The sequence below is a fragment of the Aquarana catesbeiana genome, linkage group LG06 (genome assembly GCF_042186555.1).
Source record: "Aquarana catesbeiana isolate 2022-GZ linkage group LG06, ASM4218655v1, whole genome shotgun sequence".
In the NCBI taxonomy this organism is placed as follows: Eukaryota; Metazoa; Chordata; class Amphibia; order Anura; family Ranidae; genus Aquarana; species Aquarana catesbeiana.
The window spans coordinates 297,986,489-298,014,267 of NC_133329.1; the positions used below are offsets into that span (position 1 = coordinate 297,986,489).

General features: G+C 43.6%; 1 protein-coding gene across 2 annotated transcripts in view; it reads right to left on the reverse strand.

Moving 5' to 3' along the window:
- Positions 1-27,779, reverse strand: part of KANSL1L (KAT8 regulatory NSL complex subunit 1 like) — a 206,986-nt gene that overhangs the window by 31,461 nt on the left and 147,746 nt on the right. Inside the window, exons 13-16 of one of the 2 annotated variants that reach the window (XR_012244986.1) lie at positions 27,211-27,320; positions 26,960-27,122; positions 12,673-12,869; positions 3,761-3,835 (exon numbers count right to left, since the gene is read on the reverse strand). Coding sequence is in view for 1 of the 2 variants with exons in the window: in XM_073633544.1 (XP_073489645.1) it covers positions 12,720-12,869; positions 26,960-27,122; positions 27,211-27,320 (423 nt within the window). In the remaining variant the exon portion in view is untranslated. Of the gene's footprint in view, positions 1-3,032; positions 3,836-12,672; positions 12,870-26,959; positions 27,123-27,210; positions 27,321-27,779 lie in introns of those variants that run through there. The other variant, XM_073633544.1, reaches the window with a different exon arrangement.

The window sequence follows — 27,779 nt, forward strand, 5'->3', positions numbered from 1 at the left end:
CAAACAACAAATTCTGTTTAGGGAACAGAAAACTCAACACTTGATATAAACAAGGAACATAGGAGAAGAGTCCTTATGAAAAGAAGACCCGCCGGTCTAAGTAGGAACACCCTAAGCCTCTACTCGCCTGACTTTATAAAGCTGCTTTTACACTGGGGCAGCGGCGCTTTGCCGGTGCTGCCCATTCATTTCAATGAAAAGATGCTACTTGCAGGAGTTTTTTTAACATCCTGCCCGCGCATATCGCCTCAGTTTTTAAAGTACTCCGGCTTTCACACTGAGACTGCAGGGGAGCCGTTTTTCAGGCGCTATTTTTAGCCCCAAAGCATCTGAAAAAACGCCTCAGTGTGAAAGGGGTCTAAGGGTCACAGAATGAGAAACAAAATGTCGAGAGATTTATGGAACAGATCACAATCTCACCAAGCAATATGTTCAAGGGAGAAACCTTGCGTTTGACCAGAAACTACCTCTGAAGGATGTGAAAGTGCCACCAGCAAACCCAGGATTCAATCCCACAAAATCAGCATGACTGAAGGGGTGAGATGCATGGTGAAAAACCCAACAAGTGTAAGCAGGAGGAGATGGAAGCAAGAACCTTACCATAACCTTTTAAGATGGATTTCAACCCTGAAAGAGCTATTGATGAAGCTAGGGTACACTCACCAGTGCACTAAAAGCACTTCCTTGCACAAGCCCCCTAACAGGCATCCTGTCCTAACTTCCAAGAAGCAAAGGGTTTCTGACTTCCCAGGGCCATCGAAGCTGCAACATCCATGGAACAAAAGACAGGAGACTTATCAATAAAGGAAAGATGGGCAATCTGCATGAGTCTGAAACTGTCAAGGAAAAGGGACCTAACCCCAAGTGGATGGGTCTCCTGAAGTCTCCAAGGTATTCCTTGTTCCTGGCAGAGGATACCTGCAGCAGAAGACTATTTTTTGTTTTTGCCTGCAGACAGGCCAAGGAGACACTGGGACCTCCTCAGGTGTCCTTCATGGGCATTGTAGAGTCTTAGACGAACGGCAGGTGTTAACGGAACTAGAACTAGACCAGCAGTGGGGTAAGGAGTTAGTAAAATGAAAAGAGAAGGGGAGGTGCCTCTGGGAGAAAGGTCCCTCAACACCTAACGCTTATGCAAAATATGAGAAATGGGTAACACTCTGCCGGATGGTGAGGGGACTGAGGTCAAACATGCTGGCTGAAATCGTCTCCAGCTGGATCTTGCAGGTGTTTTTCCCCTTGAGGAGATGACTGTACCTTGACAGGAGGACATCGAAGTGTCCCACAATGGAGGAGGACAGACAGAGGAGCCACGGTTCCAGGCATCTGTTCCACACCCTCTGACAGGAAGGGGTCTGCATTTAATCCATTCTGCCACAGATTGTCACAGAAAGAATGGGGCGAAGGGCTTGCCAAGAAAAACTGGATGAGGGATTCCAACTTCTGGCATGCCCCTTACTGACATGGTGATTTCCCTGTTAAAGGTGGATCACCGTGGGTATAGACCACCATCTAACCAATTAATTCCCAAAGGGGAACAGTACAATTTCAACCCCCTTAGGTGGGGCCCAGGCTCCTTTCAGTGGGTTTTTTTTCCAGATGCACTGGGCTTTGTAATTTCAAGGGCTCTGAGGGACATAAGGCCAGAGATAGCAGGCTATTCCTCTGAATGCAGAGAAGTACATACTGCATCAACAAGATCTGGGATGGGCTCTTGTACATCTGAGGTTGTGGCAAGAGACACTGCATCCTCTCCTATTAGAGAGAGACTGTGGGGAGTCTGGGATGGTCATTGTGACCTGGTCTCTTCTAAGGCTGCACAAAGATAAGAAACTGACTCTACTGGGGAAGACGTGGGATTGTGCTTTGACCCTCTGTGATGAGCACCCACAAGTATTTGGGTGAATTTGGCCTTAAAGTCTTGTGTGACTGCAGTAAAGGCCACTGACAAAAAAGCAGGGAATTTGGCCATCCTGAGGGAGCTAAGGGGGACTCTAATGAGCTAGAACCTATAACCATTACATAGCTGAATAACAGACATCAGGCACAGAGTAGAGGTCTCTGGAATCATTAGGGGCATTTGAACTGAGGTTGCTGGTTGCTGTAGGACTGCCCCTCTTTATCTAGCTACAGACTTGTTGTGGTGATGCAGTTAAACTCAGGGTACATTGTAAAGCCTCAGGTACTCACAAGCCCAGGCCAGGGGTAAGCAAGATCACTGTAGAAAGGCAGTAGGAACATGCCTGAGATTCACATGTGCAAACCAGGGGCAGCAATGGTGCAATGCTGAATGGCAGGAAAAAAAGCGCAGAATGCGCACTAGACATTCCACCCAGTGAGTGTTGTCAGAGCCCAGTATCTCATCATTAAATCCTTCCTGTAGTAAAACCAGTGGTGTAAATGAGGTAGCACCTGGTGGTCTGCCCTCTACTCACCGATTGACTCTGTAATCAGGGCAAGGACTGAGAAATTGCTGATGGCTCTGGACATACTGTATAAAGCACCTTGCAGCTATTTTGTTACCAGAACAATGGAAAGCACTTAACACAAAATCCAGTCCCTGAAGTACAAGGGTGTCCAGGTACAGCACCCCAAAGCTAGAGAAAAGGCCAGTTTGGATAACTGACATGTTGAAACCTGCTCAAGTAGCTATGTTGTAAGGAACCTTGATTAAGGGTTTCTGGCTGAAATCAGGCTAGCAAAAAACAAATTTGACTTTCTTAGCAAAGCTGTAAATTATGTCTATTCTTCTAAGACACTAGTTAAACAACAGAGGCATGCGGAGATGGAAGGGTTATCTTGGGATGGCCAACAGATTTTTTTTTTGTTTGCCAATATCCAATCCTTCTGTAGGCAGCAGTATACGGCTTCCTGTGTTCTTCAATTGACGAGAAAGAAAAAATTGTTTATTTTTCCACCTGCCAGCACCTTATCACAACTGAAATATCTTTTGTGGAATAAACCTTCAAACCTCACATGAAGTATTGTAAAAGTTAACAATGGTGAAATAGGAAACTATAAAGATAACAGAATAAAATAAAAATAAAGCAAAGGCCTTTATTTAAAGGATAAAGTCACCTTGCTCATGCAGGGCAAAGTGAACCTGTGTCTTCAAGCCCCCCCTATATGTATCTTGCCATATCTCTCTCTGCTACTTCCTCCTTTGAAATGAATGGTGTCCTTGACTCTGAAGAGCAATGGTATTAGTCTTTTAGTCAGGTGACAGTGCTTGCACTGTCGTTTTTCTATACCCTGAAGTGCAGGGTAATGTGGACTGCAGCAGAGAAGGAACGAACAGCAAGGAGTCACTAGTAAGATGAGTATAATGAGATTGGGGCAGACACATTGTCATTGTGCCCTGCACACTGTAATGAGTAATGTTATACAATAAACCATAGCAACCAATCAGAAAGATACATAGCAGACTGACTACAGAGAGCTAGGGAATTGCATGGTGTGGCTTCCCAAAGGTTACTATATATTAGTGCTCTAAGCATCATGCTGTGGGACTCAGGGTTGTTCCTAAAGCAACTACTTTATGTAGTTATAAAAAGCAGGAGGGCCTAAAAACATTAACATTTACAACAATGTATGACCCACTTGAAACAGCAAATGTATACAGGTACATTAAATAAATAAGTAGCCTCATATCTGGGCATCTCCACCTGAGCACCCATTAAACACAGCTTAAGTGCTTGAGTTGTCAGTCTTTGAATGCTTTTCTGGACCACAAAGTCCTTGTTCCTAGTGTAAGACACACCATGGCAGCAGAAACAGGTCTAGACTGGCCACTTGGTCCTTTGCAGGTTTTCACCTTTTTGTTATTCATCTTCACCTGTAGAAAGAGATGCAAAGCACCTAAGTGCAACTCCACTTTGAGTACAAACATACTAAACTCTCAAATGACCTACTAATGGCTAAAGCCAATGGACACTATTCTGTACTACTTCTCCTGGATCTCTCTGCTGCCTTTGACACAGTGGACCACCCCCTCCTCCTCAAAAAACTCCACTCCTTTGGTCTCCGTGACTGTACTCTTCGCTGGTTCTCATCCTACCTATCCCACCGCTCCTTCAGTGTCACTTACAACTCTACTTCCTCCTCTCCTCTTCCTTTTTCCGTTGGGGTCCCCCAAGGTTCTGTTCTCGGACCTCTCCTTTTCTCAATCTACACCACCTCCTTGGGTCAGTTGATTGCCTCCCACGGCTTTAAATATCATCTTTACGCTGATGACACCCAAATCTATCTCTCCACCCCCCAGCTCTCTCCATCTGTCTCCTCACGCATTACCAACTTACTAGCAGACATATCAGCCTGGATGTCACATCACTTTCTCAAACTCAACCTATCCAAAACCGAGCTCATGATATTTCCTCCCTCAGGTGCCACTTCCCCTGATGTCCCTATCAAGATCAACGGCTCAACTATCAACCCATCTCCCCACGCCAAGGTCCTAGGTGTAATCCTGGACTCTGAACTAACCTTTTGACCCCACATTCTATCACTATCCAAAGCTTGCCGCCTCTGTCTTCGCAACATCTCCAAGATACGCCCCTTCCTAACCAATGACACCACAAAGCTTCTAATCCACTCCCTGGTCATCTCCCGCCTTGACTACTGCAACTCCCTCCTCATTGGTTTACCTCTAAATAGGCTATCCCCACTTCAGTCCATCATGAACGCTGCGGCCAGGCTCATCCACCACACAAACCGCTCAGCGTCTGCTACACCCCTCTGCCAATCCCTCCATTGGCTGCCACTCAGTCACCAAATTAAATTCAAGATACTAACTATAACTTACAAAGCCATCCACAACCTGGCCCCTAGCTACATCTCTAACCTAGTCACAAAATACCAACCTAATCGTTCTCTTCGCTCCTCCCAAGACCTCCTGCTCTCAAACTCCCTTGTCACCTCATCCCATGCTCGCCTTCAGGACGTCTCCAGAGCCTCCCCCATCCTCTGGAATGCTCTACCCCAATCCGTCCGATTTTCTCCTACTTTATCCACTTTCAGACGATCCCTGAAAACTCATCTCTTCAGAGAAGCCTATCTGGCCCCCACCTAACAACTGTACATTTATCTTCTCAATCAGCACATCACCCACAGTTATTACCTCTTGTATCTCTTGACCTTCCCTCTTAGATTGTAAGCTCTAAGGAGCAGGGCCCTCTGATTCCTACTGTATCAAATTGTATTGTATTTGTACTGTCTACCCTCAAGTTGTAAAGCGCTACGTAAACTGTTGGCGCTATATAAATACTGTATAATAATAATAATACTTAGAATTGTATCACAGTGCACCCCCCCCCCCCACACACCAACCTTGTGCAAGTGCAGGGTCTGGAGGAGGGCTGGATTCAGCTGCCAGAGTCTGTTGAATGCTGAGGCCAGGGGAGGGGGAAACAAGGGGGTACTGTGGCTGCACAGAAGAGCAGGAGCTGTAGGAGTTCTGTCCTCCTCTTTGCTGCTGACTGCTGAGACAAGTCTCTCCACGGCTGCATAAAGGGGGTACCTCAGCTGCAGGAGTGGTGCAAGGGCCACATGAAATGGCCTGGAGGGCTTTGGCCCACAGGCCTTGTGTTTGACACCTGTCCTAAAGTGTGTACTTGTTTCAAGAACACTAAGGGGGTTATTTACTAAAGGAAAATCCACTTTGCACTGAAAGTGCACTTGGAAGTAAAGTCGCTGTAGATCCGAGGGGGACATGCAAGGAAAATTAAAAACAGCATTTTAGCTTGCATATGTTTGGATGATAAAATCAGCAGAGCTTCCCCTCATTTCAGATCTACCCCTTAGATTTAGAGCGACTGCACTTCCAAGTGCACTTGCAGTGCAAAATGGATTTGCCTTTCATAAATAACCCCCTGATTCCCTGTACACACGGTCGGATTTTCCGACGGAAAAAGTGCGATCGGATTGTGTTGTCGGAAATTCTGATCGTGTGTGGGTTCCATCTGACTTTTTCCGTCGGAATTTCCGACACACAAAGTTTGAGTGCAGGCTATAAAATTTTCCGACAACAAAATCTGATCGGTTAAATTCCAATCATGTGTACACAAATCCGACGTGCCACGCATGCTCAGAATAAATTAAGAGACGAAAGCTATTGGCTACTGCCCCGTTTATAGTCCTGACGTACGTGTTTTATGTCCTCGTATTCAGAACGATCGGATTTTCTGACAACTTTGTATGCAAGACAAGTTTGAGCCAACATCCGTCAGAAAAAATCCATGGATTTTGTTGTCGGAATGTCTGATCAATGTCCGATCATGTGTACAGGGCATAAGTGTTATTTCTGTCTGCTGCTTTGTTTCTCTGCACAATAGCTACTGACAGGTTTTACTGACACCAAGAGAAAAAAGAAAAAAAAAACTGACAAGGGAGGGATTTCCAGCTGACTGACAGCCTTGGCTCTGTTCCTGTCTGAATGGAGGTATGTCCCTTCCCTCCAATCAGCTGCCAGAGCTCTCCTCTCTGAGCTTTGCAATGTGTCATTTCAGCTCTTCATCGATCGTGTGTGGGCTCCAGCGGACTTTGTTTTCTCAAAAGTTGGACGGACTTAGATTTGAAACATGTTTCAAATCTATCCGACGGACTCGAGTCCGGTCGAAAAGTCCGCTCGTCTGTATGCTAGTTCGACGGACAAAAAGCCACGCTAGGGCAGCTATTGGCTACTGGCTATGAACTTCCTTATTTAAGTCCGGTCGTATGTCATCACGTACAAATTCGGCGGACTTTGGTTGATTGTGTGTAGGCAAGTCCATTCATTCAGAAAGTCCGTTGTAAAGTCCGTTGAAAAGTCCGCCGGGCAAAGTCTGCCGTAAAGTCCGCTCGTGTGTACGCGGCATAAATCATTGCTGGATTAATGTATGACTGCCAGATTCCATTTTAAGATGGTTATTCTGATTTAAACAAGTTCTGTGACCTCTTGTTTAACCACTTCCAGCCCACGGACGTCATATGATGTCCTGGGCTTTGGGCGGGTATATCTGAATGATGCCTGTAGTTACAGACATCATTCAGATATTGCCGGTTTCAGACGGCGAATCTCTACACCATAGAAATGATCATAGCGGCCGTTCCACCGCTTGATCGTTCCTATGGGAGGCGAGAGGGGACTCCCCCCCCCTCCGGTGCTTGCTCCGACTCACCGTTACGATCGGTGAGGCGGAGAGTGGATCCGCCGGCGCCGGATGTAGATCATAGAGATTTCCGGCGGACCAGATGGTCCCCGGAGTCTCTATGATCGTCGGAGGCCGGGCGCGATGTTATGACGTCACGCCCGGCCTCTCCATTCAAAAAAACGGCGCCGCTTCGGCTGGGAAGCGGCGATCGTTTTATTTTTATTTTTTATTTCAGGCTTCCCAGCCTAGTGGTGAGATATGGGGTCTTATTGACCCCATATCTCACTATTAAGAGCACCTGACATGTCATATTGCTATTACAAGGGATGTTTACATTCCTTGTAAGAGGAATAAAAGTGATCAATTTTTTTTTTTTTTTTCAAAAAAGTGTCAAAATAAAAAAAATAAAATATAATTAACAATAAAAAAAAAAAAAAAATTTTTTAAAGCGTTGCTGTCCCCGTGTGTTTGCACGCAGAAGCGAACGCATACGCAAGTCCCACCCACATATGAAAACGGTGTTCAAACCATACATGTGAGGTATTGCCGCGAACGTTGGAGCGAGAGCAATAATTTTGGCCCTAGACCTCCTCTGTAACTCAAAGCATGTAACCAGTAAAAAAATTTCAAGCGTCGCCTATGGGGATTTTTAAGTACCGAACATTGGCGCCATTCCACGAGCGTGTGCAATTTTGAAGCATTACATGTTAGGTATCTATTTACTCGGCGTAACTTCATCTTTCACAAAATGTAAAAACATTGGGCTAACTTTACTGTTATGTTTTTTTTTAACACAAAACAGTTTTTTTCCCCAAAAAAACGCGTTCGAAAAATTCCTACACAAATACTGTGTGAGATAAAAAGTTGCAACAACCGCCATTGTATTCTCTAGGGTCTTTGCTAAATGTATATAATGTTTGGGGGTTCTATGTAATTTTCTAGCAAAAAAATGATGATTTTTACATGTAGGAGCAAAGTGTCAGAATTGGCCCGGTATTGAAGTGGTTAAGCACTTTTTAAGAGGGACGCACTACCAGAGGACTTAAGGTTCCCTCCCTCTAGCGTGCACTATAATCTTTGCACTGCATTGCCACTGTCACTGGCTGCAGTGGCGAGACCCACTTTAAGGGTCTCACCAGCGGCCCCTGGCTCCATGCCCAAACTGGTTGCTAGCCGCAGCCCGCCTGGCATCTAGCAACCAGTGACATCAGGCGGAGAAGGAGAGAGATGCCCCAGCATTCATTGCAGAGGAGGATTTAACTTGTTCTTCCTCCGCTAGCTCCACCCACCTCCTCCCTGTATGTGCCCCTCAGTAAATGTTAGGAGTGGTGAGCGGGTTGAGGATCAAAAACCTGCCTGCCTCCTCAACCCTGCTTAAGGCGTCGCTGTCAGAAGAGGGCTCTGTTTCCTGCACATTCCCCCTTCTATCAATGGGCAGCAAAATAGCAGGAGATTAGAGCGGCTGTGTGTGTGTGGAGAGAGAGCAGCTGCGAGCTCTTCTTTCCCCCCTCCCTCACCCCTTCATGCTGCTGTTCTCGGGAGCAGCGCTTGCCAGGACAGCCGCTATATTTCTTCCCTCTTTTCCTCCCATTGGCCAGGGAAAAAAAAAAAAAAAAAAAAGAGGATTATGGGACATGTAGTCCCGAGAACTGGCTGGACCATTGCAATCCTAAGGAAACTGCAGCCCCCAGCCTGCCCAGCTGAAGGGGAGGGAAAGAGAGCCAGGCTATGAGTGGCAGGCTGCATCTGGTGACAGGCAATGGTGGCAAGTGACAAACTGCATCTGGTGACAGGCAATGGTGGCAAGTGACACACTGCATCTGGTGACAGGCAATGGTGGCAAGTGACACACTGCATCTGGTGACAGGTAATGGTGGCAAGTGACACACTGTATTTGGTGACAGGCAATGGTGGCAAGTGACACACTGCATCTGGTGACAGGTAATGGTGGCAAATGACAGGCCGCCTCTTGTGGCAGGCAACAGTGGCAAGTGGGGGGGGCAGCATTTTCTATCTATATCTAGAGATTATACACACATACACCTATAGATATGATAGATATATACACAGATAGAGATATTTATCTATCTATCTATCTATCTATCTATCTATCTATCTATCTATATCTATAGATATACAGTGGGGATGGAAAGTATTCAGACCCCTTAAATTTTTTTACTCTTTGTTATATTGCAGCCATTTGCTAAAATCATTTAAGTTCATTTTTTTCCTCATTAATGTACACACAGCACCCCATATTGACAGAAAAACACAGAATTGTTGTCATTTTTGCAAATTTATTAAAAAAGAAAAACTGAAATATCACATGGTCCTAAGTATTCAGACCCTTTGCTCAGTATTTAGTAGAAGCACCCTTTTGATCTAATACAGCCATGAGTCTTTTTGGAAATGATGCAACAAGTTTTTCACACCTGGATTTGGGGATCCTCTGCCATTCCTCCTTGCAGATCCTCTCCAGTTCTGTCAGGTTGGATGATAAACGTTGGTGAACAGCCATTTTTAGGTCTCTCCAGAGATGCTCAATTGGGTTTAAGTTGTGGCACTGGCTGGGCCATTCAAGAACAGTCACGGAGTTGTTGTGAAGCCACTCCTTCATTATTTTAACTGTGTGCTTAGGCTCATTGTCTTGTTGGAAGGTAAACTTTTGGCCCCGTGTCTGAGGTCCTGAGCACTCTGGAGAAGGTTTTCGTCCAGGATATCCCTGTACTTGGCCGCATTCATCTTTCCCTCAATTGCAACCAGTTGTCCTGTCCCTGCAGCTGAAATACACCCCCACAGCATGATGCTGCCACCACCATGCTTCACTGTTGGGACTGTATTGGACAGGGGATGAGCAGTGCCTGTTTTTCTCCACACATACCACTTAGAATTAAGGCCAAAAACTTCTATCTTGGTCTCATCAGACCAAAGAATCTTATTTCTCACCATCTTGGAGTCCTTCAGGTTTTTTTTTTTTTTTTTTGTAGCAAACTCCATGCTGGCTTTCATGTGTCTTGCACTGAGGAGAGGCTTCCGTCGGGGCACTCTGCCATAAAGTCCCAACTAGTAGAGGGCTGCAGTGATGGTTGACTTTCTACAACTTTCTCCCATCTCCCGACTGCATCTCTGGAGCTCAGCCACAGTTACCTTTGGGTCCTTCTTTACCTCTCTCATGAAGGCTCTTCTCCCCCGATAGCTCAGTTTGGCCAGACGGCCAGCTCTAGGAAGGGTTCTGTTCATCCCAAACGTCTTTCATTTAAGGATTATGGAGGCCACTGTGCTCTTAGGAACGTTAAGTGCAGCATAATATTTTTTGTAACCTTGGCCAGATCTGTGCCTTGCCACAATTCTGTCTCTGAGCTCTTCAGTTCTTCAGCTCTGCAGTTCCTTTGACCTCATGATTCTCATTTGCTCTGACATGCACTGTGAGCTGTAAGGTCTTATATAGACAGGTGTATGGCTTTCCTAATCAAGTCCAATCAGTATAATCAAACACAGCTGGACTCAAATGAAGGTGTAGAACCATCTCAAGGATGATCAGAAGAAATGGACAGCACCTGAGTTAAATATATGAGTGTCACAGCAAAGGGTCTGAATACTTAGGACCATGTGATATTTCAGTTTTTCTTTTTTAATAAATCTGCAAAAATGTCAACAATTCTGTTTTTCTGTCGATATGGGGTGCTGTGTGTACATTAATGAGGAAAAAAAATGAACTTAAATGATTTTAGCAAATGGCTGCAATATAACAAAGAGTGAAAAATTTAAGGGGGTCTGAATACTTTCCGTCCCCACTGTATATATATATATATATATATATATATATATATATATATATATATATATATATAGATATAGATATAGATATAGATATAGATATCTATATATATCTATATTATTTATATATATATTTATATGACAATTTAAAACAGGTTATTGATATTTGTTTATTTTTACTCCAAAAGGCAGTTTTTTTTATTTATTTTGAACATGTGACCAGCAGCAGAGCACTAGAAGCTCCTCCTGCTTATGTTTCTCTGCAGACAGGCTGGGAAAAAGCTGGGTCATGTGACAGCTGTATATTGATTAGGAAAAAGGCACTTAAATTTTTTATTTTTTTTTTTTGTATTAACCACTTGCCGACCAGCTCACACCGATATACGTCGGCAGAAGGGCACGTACAGGCAGATTAACGTACCTGTACGTTGCCCTTTAAGAAGCGGTTTGAGGGCACGCGCGCCGCAACAGATTCAATGTCCGCGGGGATATCCACGATCGTCTCACGGAGAGGAAGAACAGGGAAATGCTGATGTAAACAAGCATTTCCTCGTTCTGCCTAGTGACACTGACACTGATCATAGCTCCCTGTAATCGGGAGCGGTGATCAGTGTTGTGTCACACACAGCCCCTTCCCCATCAGTTAGAATCACTCCCTAGGACACACTTAACCCCATACAGTGCCACCTAGTGGTTAACCCCTTCACTGCCAGTCACATTTACACAGTAATCAATGCATTTTTAATTGCACTGATCGTTGTATAAAATGTAAATGGTCCCAAAATCGCGCCAAAAGTGTCCGATCTGTCCGCCATAATGTCGCAGTCACGATAAAAATCGCAGATTGCCGCCATTACTAGTAAAAAAAAATTATTAATAAAAATGCCGTAAAACTATCCCCTATTTTGTAAACGCTATAACTTTTGCGCAAACCAGTCAATAAACGTTTATTGCAATTTTTTTTACCAAAAATATGTAGAAGAATACGTATCGGCCTAAACTGAGGGAAAAAAATGTTTTTTTATATATTTATTGGGGATATTTATTATAGCAAAAAGTAAAAAAAGAATGTGTTTTTTTCAAAATTGTTGCTATTTTTTTGTTTATAGTGCAAAAAATAAAAACCGCAGAGGTGATCAAATACCACCAAAAGAAAGTTCTGTTTGTGGGGAAAAAAGAACGTCAATTTTGTTTGGGAGCCACGTTGCATGGCTTTGCAATTGTCAGTTAAATCAACACAGTGCCGAATTGCAAAAAGTGCTCTGGTCTTTGGACAGCCAAATGGTCCGGGGGTTAAGTGGTTAAAATTATTACAGTGTCATCATCCACATAGTGGGACAATGTAAATTAAACTGTGCGTGTTTAGTATCACTTTAAGTGAGGAGAGCTGCTGAGTCTTTCCCACAGCGCTACTGTCTGCACAATCTAGGGACAGCACAGTGATGAGATCACTGCCACGTTCACAAGGTAATAACTGTGTTTGCAAAGGCATTTTGTGCACACACGGTAGATTTTTTTCGTGCCTGGAGTTCAGCTTTAATTAAAATGAATTATTTCTCTCATGTACTTTTAGTGAGAACCACAGTATCTGAATAGCAAAATATTTCATTTACAGAACAATGTTGGATTACTACTGAGCTGTGGGACACTATTGCTACATGAAGGAATCCAGAGCAGACTATAAATTTCCATTTAAACTCACATTTTACAGGACAGTCACCTGACAAATGCAAAAACTATTGGGGGGGGGGGCTTGGTTGGGACATACCTTAATCAAGCTATGGATTGTTTCCATGATTGTAAGTGATGACTGCATCATGACTGGTTCTTCACGCTGGTCTGAGAATGTTGCCGCTCATTTTCCACATGCGTTAGTTGACTAGTGTTCAGCACCGATTTGTGCATGTTCACCGAGGCCAGAGCGGCCTTTTTTAAAGGAAATACTCTTTGCTTCCACTGCTCAACCTGCCAGATTAATACATTTAATGCACATTAAGCTCTTCAACCATTAAACAACCCCCCAAAAAATAACAAAACATTTGACTTTTAAAGTGTCATTAAGGCCCCTTTCACACTTGTGCGACTTGTCCTGCAAAGTCGCATGACAAGTTGTACCCCATGATTTCCAATGAGTACTATTCATATCTGTGTGACTTCAAAGTAGTCCCTGCACTACTTTGATCCGACTTTGATGCGACTTGAGGTCCATAGACCTCAACATTACACAGGCATTGCTTCAAGTCTCGGCAAAATCACGCAACTTTCAGGTCGCACAAATGTGAAAGGGGCCTTAACTCAAATCATCAAAAAATGTCAATACATGCTATATTACATTGTGTTTTTACTAATCCACTAGCACATTTATTTTCCGTAGAATGCAAAAATCCTGATTGATCCTTATTCTTTCTCTCCTTGTCTGTGTCCCTGCTGTAGCTTGAGATTGTGTAGACCAGCCGTTAACATCTACAGAGCATGCTGCAGTTTAATTTCCCTTCTAATCTGTTCATTTGCTCAAGTTTATCTGTGCAGCCCATGTGACTATAGAATCACACATGTGGGGGTATACACAGTGGTAAAGGACAGTCCCCTCCCTTCTCCTCCTCCATGTCCTCCCATTGCTAAACACTATGAGGGTGGGATATAAGGTGATTGATGGAGGCTTCACCTCCCTGTTAGTCCCAGCACATACACATCATAGACACAGGTTGGAGGGGCGTTGCTAAGCCTGTGATTGGCAGAACCCTCTCCAGAGCTCCTTACAGTGTGAACAAAGTGAAAGCTATTCTTGATCAACTTAACCACTTGCTTACTGGGCACTTAAACCCCCTTCCTGCCCAGGCCAATTTTCAGCTTTCAGCGCTGTCACTCTTTGAATGACAATTGTGTGGTCATGCAACACTGTACCCAAATTAATTTTTTAACATTTTTTAAAATTTTTTGCTAAAAAAAAAAAAAAAAGTAAAAAAGACCAAAAATTTTGAAAAAAAACAAACAGTTTTTATAGTTTGATATTACATTTTGCAAACAGGTAATTTTTCTCTTTCACTGATTTGTGCTGATGAGGCTGCACTGATGGGCACTGATAGGCTGCACTGTTATGCACTGGCAGCAGTGGGTGTCCGTGTGCAGTACCGAGGTCCCACTGACAGAAGCTGGTAATCGAATTTTTTTTTCTCCTCACACTGTCAGCATGAGGAAAAAAAGCCGATTATGATCTTCTGTTTACATCAGGTGATCAGCTTTCATTGGCTGACAGCTGATCATGTTGTAAGGGGACTGGATCGGCCCCTTACTCCTATCTGTGATCAGCCTAATCTCATGTACTCGCTGATCACAGAGCGGGGCGTGCAGGCAGCGCATGCTTGGGAGGACGTACATGGATGTAATTTAGGCCCGGCAATTCAGGCCTGCGCTGTAGCCATCTTTCGGCTATAGTGTGGGCGTGAGGAGTTTAAAGTGGAAATTTAGTCCGAAAATAAAGTCCTGATACCTCACTTCAGGCTGGCCCCTTTTCCAGGTAGAGCAAAGTAAAAAATTCAAAACAAGTGGCTATACTATTTAAAATTAGTATCCTCTGCACATGCTCATTTGCTCAAATCCTCTGCACATGCTCAGTTGCTCTCTGTTCTCAGCTCTGTGCCTAAAATCAGAGAAACAGGAATGTCAGACTGTGTGGAGGGAACACAAATTAGGGAGGAAGAAAAGAAAAGCAGGAGAGGTGATAGGACAAACTGCTGCCAAAGAGACACAAGAGTTAACCTCTTCCCGCTGATGGTACGCACATACACGGCCGCTCGTGGGTGGGCTTTACCACAGAGAGGCCGCATATATGCAGCCCTATGTAAACACTTTTCTGTGCTGAGTGCGTGCCCTGCTCGCTCCCACCACAGTTGCCAACAGGAACTGAAAAACTCCTGATGCATACTTGCGATCAGAGCTTTCCGATCATATGACCGCTGTGACAGCCAACCACAGCAGTCACATGACCCGAAAGCCCACCTCCCAGCATTTAGAAGCTCTTAAAAGGCTGGGTGGGGGTTAAACTTACAAGGAAAGCATCTTATCTCCCTGATTCTCTTTCTCCCTCAGCAACAGATCTATGAACTTTATCACTGTAGGGCCTCATGCACACTGGGGCTCTTCTAAACGCTTTTCTTCTGGCAGGAAAAAAGCAGTTGCAAAAACACTCTTATGCCCCGTACACACGATCAGACTTTCAGACAACAAAACCGTGGATTTTTGTTCAAAGGTTGTTGGCTCCAACTTGTCTTGCATATACACGGTCACACAAATGTTGGCCAACAATTATGAACGTAGTGACGTACAAGACTTACAGCGAGCCGATAAAAAGGAAGTTCAATAGTCATGAGATATCTCCATTACGAACGCTAGTTTTACAAGACTAATCGCTTCCAGCTCGTACTTGATTCCGACCATGCGCGAACTTTTGTGCGACGGACTTGTATACACACGATCGGAAAGTCCGACAACAAAGTTTTGTTGGCGGAAAATTTGAGAACCTGTTAGCCAACATTTGTTGGCGGAACTCACATCCAACATTTTCCGTCGGAAAGTCCGATCGTGTGTACGCGGCATAAAGCTGCGTTTTTCAAGCACATTTAGGAGCATTTAGGAATATAAATTTATTCTGGCCACTGAAATAAAAAAAGGCTAAAATCCCCTAGCGTTAATGCGCGTTTACCCGCATCAGGCATTTTTTATGCGTAAGAGCTCTTCTCCTGAACGCACAAGTGATGGTTTTTGTTTTCTACCTCTAATCTCCTGTAAATGCCTATAGTGTGCATGGATACATAGGTTAACATGGAGAGGAGTTTAGAGGCAGAGAAAATAAAAAGCTAAAATGTCTGTAAAAGCAGTCTTTTTGAGCTTAAGTGTGCATGAGACCTTAAGCTTCTATAAGCCTTCCCATCTATTTGCCAAAACATACAATCAAGGCTGGAAATAATAGGATTTTTTCATCACACTTACCTGTAAAATCCTTTTCTTTAAGTACATCATTTGACACAGAGTGAAGCTATTATTCCTTACTTATTGGGACGTCCCAGAGCAATAGCCTTGAGGGGAGGGAGACACCCTGCCAAAACAATAGCCATCAGACCTATACGGCAGCCCGCAGTACAAAGCCGAATCCTTGGCTGCTCGAACATCCACTTGGTAAAATTTTGTGAACATATGTACTGAAGACCAGGTAGCAGCCTTACAAATCTGAGCCACAGATACCTGATGGTGAAAAGCTCAGGATGTTCCTACACCCCTGGTAGGATGAGCTCTCACCCTAAAGGGAGGAGCCCTACAATTCAGACCATAGACCTGAATGACCAACTGGCGGACCCAATTGGCAATAAAAGCTTTGGAAGTTGCCTGCCCCTTCTTGGGTCCTTCTGGTAAAACAAAAAAGGAGTCTGACCCTTGGATCTCTGCAGATCTAGACAAACTCTGACTGCTCACACTACATCCAAGGAGTGCAGTCGTTTCTTTTCCGCCAAACGAGGCTGAGAGAAAAAAGAAGGCAAAACAATGTCCTGATTCAAATGAAAGGGCGACAACACCTTAGGCAAGAAGGATGGAACAGATCGTAACATGACCCTGTCGTGGTGAAGGATCAAGTATGGTTCCCTGCAAGAAAGGGCCGCTAACTCCGACACCCTTCTAGCCGAGGTGATGCCCATTAGGAAGGCTAGCTTGTGTGACAGCAAGACTAATGGAATTTCCTTGATGGGCTCAAACAATTGTTTCTGTAACACAGTACCAGGTTTAAGTTCCAAGGACACATAGGTGACCTAATGGGGGGGGGGGGAGCAAACGAGTTACCCCCTGCATAAGGGTTCGGATCAGTGAATGGGAGGCTAAGGGCCTTTGGAAGAATACTGACAAGGCTGAAATCTGACCCCTGATTGTACTTAAAGGCAAACTGATTTTCACAGCCGACCGTAGAAAAGAGAGAATTCTCTCAATCACGTATTTCCGAGGATGCCATTTTTTGGCTTCACACCAAGCAATATAAAAGTCTTCCAGGCCTTATAATATATCTTCCTAGCGGCCATTTTTCTGGCATTCACTAAGGTAGACACCACTGGTCCCGAGATGCCACGATCCCATAACACCCTGGCTTCAATAGCCATGCCGTCAAATTTAGAGACTCTAAATTGGGGTGGAATATAGGACCTTGAGACAGTAGATTGGGGTGGTGTGGAACTGTCCATGGCCCATCTATTGGCAATCTCACAATCTCTGGAAACCAGGGCCTTCTGGGCCAGGCTGGTACCACCAGGATGACTGGAACCCCCTCTCCCGGAATCCCACACAACAAATGTGGAAGGAGAGGGTTTGGGGGAAAGCATAAACCAGGAAGAACTGATTCCATGGATCTACAAGAGCATCTGCTCTGATTGCCAGGGGATCCCTTGTTCGGGACAAAAACTACTGTAGGTTGTTGTTGAACCTGAAATTGATCGAACTCTGGCCATCCCCAACGTTGGCAGATTTTCCAAAACAGGTTTGGGTGTAGGCAGATCTGCTGGAAGGCAGATCTGCTGGCGGCTGAGATAATCTGCTCTCCAGTTCTCTACACCTGGGATATGGACCGCCGATAGAACATGTCCCTCTGCCCAGGTTAATATGTGGTTCACCTCCTCCTGATTTGAACGGCTCCTGGTACCACCCTGGTGGTTGATATAGGCCACTGCAGTGGCATGCTTGGACTGAACCCTGATGGGGCAGTCCTGAAGTTCTACTGTCCAGGACCGCAGGGCCAGAAGTACCGCCCATAACTCCAGGATGTTGATAGGCAGGCTCTGCTCTGTCCCTGACCATCTCCCCTGAGCTATGAGCCCCTGTAGGGTCGCTCCCCACCTCTAGAGACTGGCGTCTGTGGTCAGTACTCTCCAATACACCGGGAGGAAGGATCTTCCCTTTTGCAGGTTCCGATCCTGCAACCACCAGCTTAGGCTTAAGCGTGCCTGGGTAGATAAGGACATGGGGTAATCCAGGGCTTATGCTCTCCTGTTCCAAGCCGAAAAGATGTCTTGTTGTATAGGTCTGGAATGGAATTGAGGGTAGGTAACTGCCTCGAAGGAGGACACCATCCTGCCCAGAAGACTCATACAGAGCCAAATAGAGGGTTGCCTGGTGCCCCTTACCAGACGCACCTGATCCTTCCGGGCACAGATCTTTACGGGTGGCAGAAATACCTTTGCCTGGACTGTATCCAGGGTCAGACCTAGATATTTGAGACTCTGAGCTGGACTCAAGGCTGACTTTTTCTAAATACAGCACTGTGCAGGCTACACTGTGTTCCAGGGCCTGTAGTGAGTGATCTCTGTGCAGGATGTCATCCAAGTATCCGAGCACCCTTAAAAGACCCAGTACAGGTGCTAGGATCTTTGTTAACACACGAGGTGCTGTGACAAGCCCGAAGGGCAGTGCCACAAACTGGAAATGACCTTCCTCTACTGCAAATCGCAGGAACCTCTGATGAGGCTGAAAGATCGGTATTTGTCAATACGCTTCCTCAATATCGCTGGAGGCTAAGAAGTCTCCCATCTGGAATGAGGCTACTGCCGAGCGAACTGACTCCATCCTGAAGGATTGGATTAACAGAAGTTGGTTCAGGGATCTTAGGTCCAAGATTGGCTTCATGTCCTCATTTGGTTTTAGAACAGTGAACAGGTTCGAATAAAACCCTGTGCCTCTTTCGGACCTGGAACCTGTATGATCACTCCCTGATGCACTAACTGCTCTAGTGCTTGAAAGAATAAGTTTCTTTTCGGAGGATCCACAGGAACGTGGGATCTTACAAACCTCTGAGGAGGGAACCTCCGTAATTCCAGCTTGTAACTGCGGTACACTGTTGAGGTGACCCACTCGTCCTGCACCACTGTTCTCCAAATGTCCACAAATTGGATTGTAAGCAAGTAAAGGCGCAAAAAGGCTGGGTATTCCTATGTTCCCATTATGTAAATGACAATAGGTAATTATGACTAATAAAGTCCATAAAAAGTCTATGTGGGCAAACAGACTCAAAAATTCAAAGTCCACACAGATGGCTGCTTTCCTGGAAGAGCTGAACCTAAGCCCCAAAAATCTGCAGAAAAAACACAAGGAAAGGAGGCGGAAAAGCAGATTGACAAGAAAAAGGGAGAGGGGAAACGTTTCCCCTCTCCCTTTTTCTTGTCAATCTGCTTTTCCGTCCTCCCCTTCTTTCTCCAGTCCCCGCCCCTATCCTCTTCTTAAGTCATTCCCTCGATCCACCTGTAGCTTTGATGAAGGAGCGCGGCTACCGTGACATCGTAGCCCGTACGCTCATGAAACGCGTCGCATTCCAGTGACGTCACAGCTCCGCGCCTGCCTTCCATCAGCGTCCCAGGCCTCGCTTTGGAATTCCGTCACCGCGATCGGCTTCAGCGGTGCTCAAGCAAAAGCCGTACGCACAGCAGGACCCAGCGTTGTTGTGATGGATCTGATGGACCCCCCTTTCCTTGGATTTTAACTACATTACACGCTTTATGTTTTTCTACTAAATGTGAGTGTTCTGCACAGAGTTTTTTATTAAATCTGGTTTTAAATACTGCACTTAGAGGCGCCTCCTTTCCTTGTGTTTTTTCCACAAATTGGAGCAGCCTCCCCCCACCTAATAGAGTGGGGGCATCCCCTCAAAAGGAGGGCTTGCTGCCGGGTTTAGAAGAATTCTGGACCCAGGGCTTTTTCTGGCCCTGCGGCTTGCCCCTGGCTCCATCGCCCTGTTGGCCGTGGAACTGCCTTGTTGCTGAAATACCTGAGGAAGTCCCAGAGGTTTTAAACGAGGGACGCCTGGTCCTTCTCTTTACAGGAAGTAAAGAACTGTTTCCTCCAGAAATCTTTTGGATGTACTTGTCCAGATCATCACCAAACGTTCCCCATGGAAGGTGAACCCTGCCAATAACTTCTTACAGGGAAGCTCGGCTGACCAGTTCTTAAGCCACAAAAGTCTGCGCATGTGTACAAACAGGAGAGCCAGACGAGAGACTTGCTGTACAGAATCCTTTAAGGTCTCTACAGCAAAACACAGCGCTCAAGGAATATCTGCCCTATTTTCAGCAAGATCGTCCTCCTGGTTAGGCCTATCAGGCCGTCTGACTTGATTTTTTAAGAACTGGCAGACTCCAATTGCTGCGGCAGCTGGCTGAATAGCTGAACTGGCCAAAGAAAATAAAACCTTTAATAATGATTCCAGTTTCTTGTTAACAGGGTCTTTCAAGCCATGGGCATTATCCACTGGACAAGTTAAGTTCTTGTTTAAGGAAGAGACTGCCACAGCTACGTCTGGAATGCGCCATTTCTTAACAAACTTTTCCTCCATGGGATATAAAAGGGAAAACCTCTTAGGAGGAACAAAAATCCTGTCAGGATGTTCCCAATCAGCATACACCGCCTGTTCCAGCAGTGCGTGCAAGGGGAAAGCCTATGCAGCCTGAAGAGGCTTCAGGGACCTCAAAGAGTACAAGGGAGGCTCAGAAACCTATGCAGGAGGTAACTTAAAGGCAGAACAAACCATCTCGGTAAGAGTCTGGAGTCTACACAGTCTGCAAACTATGGTATATACAATGGATATAAAAAGTCTACACACGCCTGTTAAAATGTCAGGTTTCTGTTCTGTAAAAAAAAAATGAGACAGAGATAAATCATTTCAGAACTTTTTCCACCTTTTAAAGGGGTTGAAGATTTTTCTCCTTAATGAATTCTATGCATTAAGGTGAAACACCTTATGTAGTGCAGCAGCCCCCCTTTTACTTACCTGAACCCGACCGTTCCACCAACAGAGACGAGCACAGCAGCTCCAGCCACTGTCTTAGGTCCTCATTGGATAGATTGATAGCAGCGGGAGCCAATCCAGTGAAACGGGGGGGCGGGGCCCAGTCCTGTTGTCTGTGTCAATTGACGCAGCAGCAGGACTCAGGAGCGTCCCCTCACGAGTGTCCCCCATGGGGGCACTTGATAAGAGGAGGATGCGGGCCGCTCTGTGCAAAAGCGTTGCACAGTGCAGGTAAGTATAACATGTTTGTTATTAAAAAAAACACACCTTTAACAACCCCTTTAATGCGACCTATAAACTGTACAACTCCATTGAAAAACTGAAATATTTTAGGTGGAGGAAAGTAAAACTAAAAAACAAAAATAATGTGGTTGCATAATTGTTCACACCCTCTTATAACTGGGGATGTAGCTGTGTTCAGAATTAAAGGGGTTGTAAACCCTCATGGTTTTTCACCTTAATGCATTCTATGCATTAAGATGAAAAACCTTCTGTAGTGCTGCAGCCCTCTCGAGCCCCCGTTTTACTTACCTGACCCCGATCCTTCTCCAGCCAGGAACGAGCACACCAGCTCTACCTGGTGTCTCGTGTCCTGATTGGATTGATAACAGCGCAGCCATTGGCTCCCGCTGCTGGCCATCAAATTCAATGACGTGGCGCTAGGGGGCGGGGCCGAGTCCTGCATTCTGTGTGAATGGACACAAATGTGGGACTCGGGAGCACGCCCGCACGGGTGTCCACCAAGGAGAGCGCTTCTCCAACGTGGACACTTGATGCGGGGAGAAGCCACCAGCGCCGCTGAGGGACCCCAGAAGAGGTAGATCGGAGCCATTCTGTGCAAAACGAACTGCACCATGGAGGTAAGTATGACATGTTTGTTTTAAAAAAGAAAAAAAAAAAATGAGGGTTTACAACCCCTTTAAGCAATCACATTCAAACTCATGTTAAATAGGAGTCCGTACACTCCTGCTATCAACAAATATTGCCAAGTCAAGATGTGCCATGCTGACAGACTCATACCCAAAAAGAGTGCTGTAATAAAATCAAAAGGTGCTTCAACACTTCTTCAACCATATTATTTTAGTTTTTTATTTTCACTTCCCTCCACCTAAGAGATTTCAGTTTGTTGCTCAACCGAGTTGTAAAGTTTATGTCACATTAAAGGTGGAAACATTTCTGAAATGGTTTTCTGAAATAGTTTATCTTTTTTTCAATTTTTTACATCATAGAAACCTAACATTTTAACAGGGGTGTGTAGACTTTTTAAATCCATTGCATCTGAAAATGGATCAATCCTGATGTACCGACGGCCTCTCATTTCTTGAGGCCCAAAAATGTCAGGACAGTACAGATATCCCCCAAACTACCCCTTTTTGGAAAATATATATATATATATATATATATATATATATATATATATATATATATATATATATATATATATATATATATATATATATATATATATATATATATATATTTTTAATTCTTTACTTTTTTTTTTTAACACACTTTGACCAGAGCAATATAATGTTACCATTGCAATATTGTACTACTAAGAAAGCAATGGTATTTTTTAATTTTTTATTTCATTGCTATATGGAAGCATCTTACTGAATGAAATAATTCAGTTTGTTTTGTTGTGATGAGCTGTGATAGGCCACGGCTGATCACATGGCACAGTCTGTAGAATGTGATGACTGTGACCAATCACAGCTAGCAACACAATTCTACACAATGGATGACTTGAAATGAAGCCATTTGTTGTTTACAACTGTCATGTGTCCTGCTGTGTTTGGATACAGTGGTCACATGCTACCGGCAGCGAGCCAGTACAGTGATCAGTCATAGGCTGTTTCCCGTGGACTAAGCCTGTGACAGATTGTGCCGCAATCCGAGAGGACATCATATGTCGTCCACCTGGATCGACGAGAGGCCGGCCCCAGCATCATTTGATCATAGGCCGGGCGGCAACGGGTTATATCTAAAGCCAATATTTATGAAAATCAAGAATTTATTTCATAAACCCTTAAAACTATCATTTTAACATAAAAAAGGTGAATATGAAGCTAGAGCAGATCACCATTTACAAACAATCCCACATAAGGCAATGCAAATGTAACATCACATATGCATTAAATACACTGGTTACAAAACGTGATATTGAGCCTGGCGCGTCTCATGGACTTTTTCAGGGACTGGAATAAGTCTTGTCTAAAAAAATATCCCATGATTAAGTCCCGGGGGTGGGGTGAAACATGTTGGGTGCATGGCTTGGATGAATCGAGCTGAGGCTGCTTTCAACCACTCGGGCCGTTGACAGATTGTGCCGCAATCAGGGAGGACATCATTTCCCAGATCGCGGCTGGGCGATCTGTTCATACTTTTTTATTCTGTGGTTACTCTATAATAGTCCATAGATCATCTTAAAGGTGATGCTATTATCATCTTTGTACATTAATCAAAATGTATTTTGATTATTGAGAAATATGAGAAATTAACTTGAGGTATAAGAGAATTGTAAAATTATATAGTGACCAAAGGTATCACTTGATCCTAATCCTATGCCCTTCAAAGGAAAGATTTGAAACTAGTGAATTTGTTGAGTCCAGGGGGAGTTGTAGCATGGAATCGATGAATCTATGTCATTTCTCATTGTAGTAAACTAGTGCACCATGTCCAGGGTCACAATCTAATATATGGGAACCTATAGTTATGGGTGACTGCAACATGATGGCCAAAGGGTAGACTTACATCTCCAATTTGCATAACATATACTGTATTTGATCGTTAATCCCACATTTTGTAACCAGTGTAATTAATGCATTTGTTATACTCACGTTGCTTTATGTGGGAGAATGGAGGGATTGTTTGTAAATAGCGATATGCTGTTGCGCTGTGCCTTTAGTTTTATGTTAAAGAGACATTTTTAAGGGTTTCTGAAATAAACTTGCATTTTAAATATTGGCTTTGGATATAAAATGGTGCCTTAAAAGTCTTATTATCTGCTTTTATGTGTTAACACTGTATTGGGTCTTTTGTTATATAAAAAAAAAAAAAAAGCTGATGCCTCCTACATCCTGTACACAATCCAAGACCCACAAACTTCTTTAAAATGTAAGTTTAGCTTTACATAAAAAGCACACTATGCTGTGCAATATGGATATAGCAGCAAAGTATGCTAAACTTATATACAAGCTAAGGCTAGGCCTTCACATTTGGAAGCTTCTTCAAAACCTCTGCAGCCAGTAATGGCTCCATTCCAAGTTATTGTTGGGACCAGCACCACTAGCACCACAGGAGAGAGCACCATTCCATTATTTTAGGACCCTTACTTTTTAACCTATTTATAAATGATATAGAGTTTGAGATTAAAAGGACAATTTCTGTGTCTGCAGATGACACCAAGCTATGTAGTGGAGACAACAACCTCACAGGATGTCTACAATTTACAAGCAGACCTGAATGCACTGTTTAATTGGGCAACTATGTGACAGAAGAGGTGTAATGTTGATAAATGTAAAGTTATGAACTTGGAGCTAAAAACATGCATGCATCATACATTCTAGGGGAAAAAGCCGGGGATGTCAATGGACAAGAAGGATGTGGGTGTTCTGTAGGAGTGAGATGAGAGAGAGACTAAGAGGAAGCATTAGTAAGACCTCATTTGGAATATGCTTTTCAGTTTTGAGCACCAGTTCTCAAAAAGTTCATGGAGAAAGTACAGAGAAGGGTAATCAAACTGATAAGAGTCATGGAGGAGCTCAGCTATGTGGAAAGATTAGCTGAACTGAATGTATTTTCTCTTGATGAGACAATTAAAGGGGGATATAATTACCATGTATAAATACATAAGTAATTTATATAGTGAACTTGGTGTACAATTATTCACTTAAAAGGTAATTACAAAAGGTCAAGGGGCCACGCTTTACGTAAAGTCTGGATGAAAAAGATTTAACTTTTAGATACAGAAAGGCTTCTTTACAACAAGAGCTGTGAAAATGTGAAATAGACTCACTCTAAAAATAGTTCTGGACAGCTCAGTGGATTTTCTTAAAAAAGGGGCTAGATGCATGCCTAAATGTACAAAAAATAACTAGATATTGACATTTTTAGATGAAAAAACAAGAGATTGTTAATCCAGGGGAATATTAAATTGCCTTTTGGGGGTTTAGGAGGGAATTTTTTTTTCCACTGCTGCACCAAAATGGACCATGCTTGTTGTTTTTTTGCCTTCCTCTGGATCAACTATGGGTAAAGGATTCTGTATACTGAGGTTTTCTATTTATCTATTCTATTAATTTTTTTCTATTGTTCAAGCTAGATGGATGTGTGTCTTTTTTCAACATAACTATGTAACTAGAGAATGCTGGTTCTAGCGGCTGCTCCTTCCCTACAGTAACTTGGGATGGAGCCATTGCTGGCTGCAGAGAATTTGAAAAAGCTTCTACTAAATGTGGCCTTGAACTTCATTATTTTAACAGATAGGTAGCCCTGGCTGGTAGGTAGGTTGAGCACTCTATACTTCTTTACTAATACGGAACAGTGTAGTGTACTTTTTTCTTACGTACTTACATAGGTATACTTACATTTTAAATGCTTGTGTTAAGTCCTCCCTCCTGTGGGCTGTAACATTTTGTGCTTTGCTTTGGGGCAAGCAGTATGTTTACTTATCCCTACTGAATTCCAGAGGAACATAAAGAAAAAGCAACACACATTGGGTACCTGCACTACCTAGTGAAAAGCCACACATTTTACACGCTGCTGGAAGTTGGTAAGGTGGCAGTGCTGATCATTAAGATGAATTCCAGGTATGGATATGTTATGCATAGATCTATTGGTCCAGCTTGGACCAAATGTAACTATATACATACCATACCTGGGCAATACCCCTGGCAGCTAGAAATCACTGAAGCAGACAACGCTACTTCAGTGATCTCCACTTCTGGGTGTTGTGCTGAGCAAATGGCTTGCTGCATTGTGAACACAGGAGTTCGATCTCTCGATCACAGGCAATAGTCAACAGTCAGAAAATTCTTTGTACTGCTTGAATGAATGCAAAGCATTCTTTCATTTATTGGAAGAGGTTGAGAATGTGGCATCACCACACTGCCTCTCCACTTTATCTAATCAATGAATGCTTTGCATTCATTCAGATTCCACTTCCAGGGGCATCAGCCAGGTATGGCATATACATAGTTACATTGGTCCAAGCTGGACCAATGTAACTATGTAAAATCCGTACTTGGCATTCCTCGTTATGGTTTCTGAGACATCTAATAAACAAGTGAATGGCTGATCACTGACTAATATGTCAACTACTGTACAGTATGCAGCCCTCAAATTTTCCACTCACCTGCTCGCATTAGGTGAGTGGAAATAAGCTGAGGTTGAGTGTGGGAGCCCCCCAAGGCAGAGCATTTCACTACTTGTGTGAGCAGGCTTTGTGTAATGCTCTGATTCATAGGAGGAATATGAGAGTCGGGCCGACAGAAATCGAAGCAAACAACACACATCCGTCCACACAAGCAGCAGTGGTAAGATCATGGATCTAGGGGGCTGCTGGGGTGGGTTTGACCCCCTTAGATGTCAGTTGCACCTCCCAAAGCCCTAGAAAACATCTACATTTTTATATCCACAGATCCCCCCCCCCCCCCCAACACTAAAGCCAATTTAAAGTTTATATTTAGCCCATATGTTTCCTTTTAGTTTTGGTCTGAGTAAAGAATGGTTAGAAACCTGCCTTAATCGCTGTCCTACCTCAGGAGATTTACCCCCTTGGTTTTTCCTGGGGACCATTATCACTGGAAAAGAAAATGTTGAAAAATGTAAAATATTATAGTGGTTAATGGAACATGAGGTGGGAGGAAATCTTCCAGTGAGGACACCTGTTCCAGCGACTCATGTCTAAGAGGATTGCTCCCCACTTTGGAGAGATCTACTCTCTATTGTGTCTTTAGACAGGAAGGGCAATTCCTCCAAGAGGAAAGCTGTTAAAAAGTTTGAAGTTTGCCTATGTCTTTTTGGTGCCTGATTTAACAAATCAAACATTACCAGCAGATCTCTAGTCCAAATCACTATCTTCTTTATAGTCACAAAGTGAAAATTTGTTATATTCTGGGATCAAATGTCCCCTAGCACTTGATGCCTTAATAAAGGAGTGTGATAACAAAATTCACACTGAGCAGCAGAAAATGCAGTATGTGTGGTCAATTAAAAAGGTAATTACTTGTTATCACATTACCTTGTCATGCTGCAGTTTGTCTGATGGCTGTTGGTTTGGAGGTTCCTTGGTATAGGGCAATAGCGTGTCAGAAGAAACTGGTGACACAGAACCTGGACTGTAAATCTCTCCATTACATGGGAAGACCTTTCCTGACCATACAGCAAAATCATGACTTGAAGATCTAGAAATACAAAAAAATACATTCACAAATCTGCCAAATGAGAAGATGGTTCTTCCCAGTTTATAAAGGCCTAAACTGGACTGCTAACCTGCTCTTTTTGGGCCATTTGTTTTGTTGCCAAAATGACCAGCGGGCCTTTTCTTTCTGCTCATACTTCTCATGTCGATGAGAATATGCATCATCTGATAAATCTTCCAGCTGAAACAAAAATACAAAATAATCACCATAACAATAACAAGTGTCTGCCAATGATGAACCATAACCGCACAACAAATAATAGTTTGTTATAAAGTGCAAACAATGTTATGACCAGCTAACCCAGTTTTGTTGTACCTGTAGTAAACAAAAAGTTTATAAACTGGCAAAAGTAAAACATACTGGGCAATTAAAACTAGGCATATGATGAACAATTGTATATGCAAAGGAAATTTCCAGTAAAAACTGCATGCCAAAAAATAGCAGATCCAAAGATATAGACATCTGAAGGTATATGCAAATTTTGATTTACCTGGTAATCAAAGTGCAATTTGTTTATTTACCTTCAAGAGCCTTTATTTTTGGTCCTTTACAGGGTAAGAGGCTTCACTGAAAGGGCAAGGGCCATGGTAAAGTTTTATGGGAAAATTTGAGAATGGCACAAAGTTTCAGCTAGTAATT